General features: G+C 41.8%; 1 protein-coding gene across 1 annotated transcript; it reads left to right on the forward strand.

The window, feature by feature from the left end:
- Window positions 1-259: 259 nt before the first annotated feature.
- Window positions 260-856, forward strand: LOC112037087 (probable CCR4-associated factor 1 homolog 11). Its single transcript, XM_024069901.1, has one exon. It carries the CDS (start codon window positions 260-262, stop codon window positions 854-856), a length of 597 nt encoding a protein of 198 aa, XP_023925669.1.
- Window positions 857-3459: the final 2603 nt, after the last annotated feature.

Below are 3459 nucleotides of genomic sequence, written 5' to 3' on the forward strand. Positions count from 1 at the left end.
CTTGTGACTTGTGAGATTGTTTTGGAAGATCAAGATGGCACATCAGGGAATAGAAATTGTCTCTAGCAAAGCCAACACCAGCCCAACGGTCACAGCCCAAATTTGAACCACTGCCTTATTCAAATTTCCTATTCCTATTCCTATTCGTAAAACAAGCGCTTCACAGCACCGCCTTATAAATAAGCGCAAATAAATTGTTTGCACAATTTCAGTTCTTTCTTGCTCTGAGTCCTGAGAAACTTTGATATCAAAATACAATATGGATGGTGTCTCTCTTCCTCTGATTGTGATAAGACAGGTGTGGAAACACAATCTTTTAAAGGAGTTTGATATCGTCAGAATTGTAGGGATGATTCACAGAATGGTGGCTTTCGACACTGAATTCTTAGGTGTTGTTTTCAGCCCAATGAACATTGACAAGAGAGAGCTTGGAAAACTACCTTCTTTCTTGAACTACGATATTATCAGAGATAATGTCAATGCTACCAAAATTATTCAGTTGGGTTTGGCACTCTGTGACGACAAAGGATCATTGCCCAATTTCGGTACCAAGTATCAATACGCTTGGGATTTTAACTTCAGAGATTTTGATGTCTATAATGACATCCAGAACACGGACTCAATTGAGTTACTCAAAAGCCAGGGAATCAATTTCGACAAGAACGTGAAGGAGGGTATTGACTCTGCTGACTTTGCAGCGTTGATGTTGAAATTTGGGTTGTTGGGCAATCACTCTGCTTTCGCTTGGGTTACCTTTCATGGTGCCTATGACATATCTGGTGGGATTTATGAACCTGGTGCTGTGCTTATTGGGGAAAAGGCTTTTCGACCTGAAGCATATGATGAAGTTCTGTGATGGCTTTTTTGGGGGTTCAGAGACGGTAGCTAACAGATTGGGAGTGGAACGCGTGGCTGGGAAGAGTCACCAGGCTGGTTCGGATACCTTGTTGACTCTGCAAACTTTCAGGAAGTTCTTGGATGTATACTTCAAAGAAAAGAACAATGGTGGACTCGACATAGTGGCCATTTGTTGACAGGGATGCAGTGTATTCTTCACTGCTTGGAGTTGAATAATAATCATCAATTGAATAATGCTGGCTTGAAGTTGATTAATCCATTTAGTCATGGGTTAAATGTGAATATGTGCAGATTGCTGGCTTGAAGATGATTAATCCGTTAGTCATTGGTTAAATCTGAATATGTGTAGAGTGTAGACAGTCACACGCATTATGCAATTGATATTTCATTCAGTAAAAATAAAAATGATTTTTTTTTTTCCTGTTTTGGTTTATAAAATTATAATTTCAAAACAATGTTCAATCTTTTTAGTTTCTAATTGTTATATATATATATATATATATATATATTTTGCTGGTTCTTACTTATCCAAATAAATAAATAAATAAAAAAATAAAAAACAAGACAAAATAAAATTACTGGTTCTTGATTTTAAATTATGAGACGTGACTCACGGGATGAAGACTAGAGATAGAGAGAGTGTTTTGTTAGCTTTGTTCTTTTTCGTCTTGCAGTCACTTTTTGATGTTTTTGTTTATATATTCTTTTTCTCCAATAGTGGGATTGTGGTAGCAAAGTACTCATGCATAAATGAACAAGCTCCCCGCTGCCTGAGCTTCCCCGCTGCCTGAGCATCTAGACCAACACCCAACACCAGGGGCTTGGGCTTGGGCACTTAGGCCTAATTATGGGAATTGCTCGTGTACACAAATTGGCAAGATTATGCTCAAAATCTGTATAAATGTTATTATTAATAGATAAAAAAAAGTAATGATGGTGGTGTTCTTATATGAGAATTGGTAACAGTTTTTGTACAGGCATGATATAGGGGCCCAGTCCATTATACGGGCAAAATATAGAGGCCCAGTCCATGATACGGGCATGCTACAGAGGCCTAGCCCATTGTACGGGCGTGATATAGAGGCTTAGCCCATCAATTTCAATATACCAAGTACCCCAAGCCCAATAACAGGTAGTAGGACTCACTGGTCCAGAAATCTGCTACATGTCGGGGACATGACTGTTTGGCAATGGTAGTGCCTTGGGTGAAATTGCCTGTTGATAACTAATTGGTAACGGGTGCAAGTTTCAAGACAGTCACATCTGTCTTGAGAAGTAGATCCCATCTGGTTAGGAATATATCCTAGAAGGGGCCTCACCTACCTAAAAAGCCTCCCCATCATTATGACAACCCCATTAAGAGAAGTTTATAAATAGGGGCTGAAGGAGGGAGAAAAGGGGTTGGAAAAAATTTAGGGCAAGAGATACACACGAGAGAAAATTGTGAGGAACAACAAAAGAGGAGTAACTCTCCATCAAGCCTAGGACTCCTTAAGGGATACACAAAAAGGGGTAGGAAGATACCGACTAGACCATAAACTTTTTCATTTGGGTCGTCAGATTGGCCTCAGGTGGTCTTCTCATTGTAGGAATCTCATTACCCACTTCATACAAGTAAATTGAGGGCCTAACCTTTGGGCTAACCAGTCACATTAGGCAACAGACCCGCACAATTGGCACCGTCTATGGAAAACACCTACTCAGCTGAAGATCTATAGCCAGTATATTGTTGCCCAGGATGGAGGAGAGGGATTAATAGGCCCTAGAGGCTAGAGAGGGCCTCCTCCTAGGGCTAAAAGAGGCTAGAGAGGGAACGAAAACGAGAACAAGATTGCATGCAAGATGTGCATGAGATGAGACTTGATTCGGATGAGGGATCTTTGCAGGGGGAAAGATCGGTATCTAATGTACCCAAGCATTCACATCATAGTGAGCAGGACCGCGAGATAGAGAACCTACAGAAGCAAGTCAGGGAGTTGGAAATTGAGATCAGGGCTAACGTTGTAGGAGGGACCGCGATGGGTCATTTAGTGATCCTGACTATGAAGTAGGTAGCATGGCTAGGTCATCTCATCGAAGTGATTCACGGCGTTCGAGAGAGAGGTCCAACGAAACTATGGGGCGACATTATGATAGGAACAGGCATAGGCACCCAAGTGCAGCCTTAGATGCCATGAGACGAGCACTTCGGTGAGCTGCCTGATCACCATTCTCTGATGAGATAAAGCGCACCAAGATGCGAAGGTGTTTCAATTGCCCACCTTTTACCTTCTACGACGACAAAATTGACCCGGTGGAACACGTAAGCCATTATATTCAGATGATGTCCCCGTACTCCTGGAATGATGGTGTAATGTGTAAAGTATTCTCGTTCAGCCTTAGGCCCACAACGATGAGATGGTTCAATGGTTTAAGGAAAGGATCCATACACAACTTCGGAGAACTGATCCAGGCATTTGGGGCCCGGTACATCACTTATAGTCGGGTCCCTCAGCTTATCGATGGTCTATAAGGATGGGCAGTAGGGAGACATTCCGATCTTATGCCAATTGGTATTGGGAGTTGTACATTGAGATAAGTGAGGGAAATGAGCAGGTTGCA

Source organism: Quercus suber, unplaced genomic scaffold (assembly GCF_002906115.3).
Source record: "Quercus suber isolate HL8 unplaced genomic scaffold, Cork oak 2.0 scaffold_190, whole genome shotgun sequence".
In the NCBI taxonomy this organism is placed as follows: Eukaryota; Viridiplantae; Streptophyta; class Magnoliopsida; order Fagales; family Fagaceae; genus Quercus; species Quercus suber.

What these genes read in the sequence shown, in the direction of transcription:
- LOC112037087 (XM_024069901.1), top strand. Translation starts at nt 260, where the DNA reads ATGGATGGTGTCTCTCTTCCTCTGATTGTGATAAGACAGGTGTGGAAA.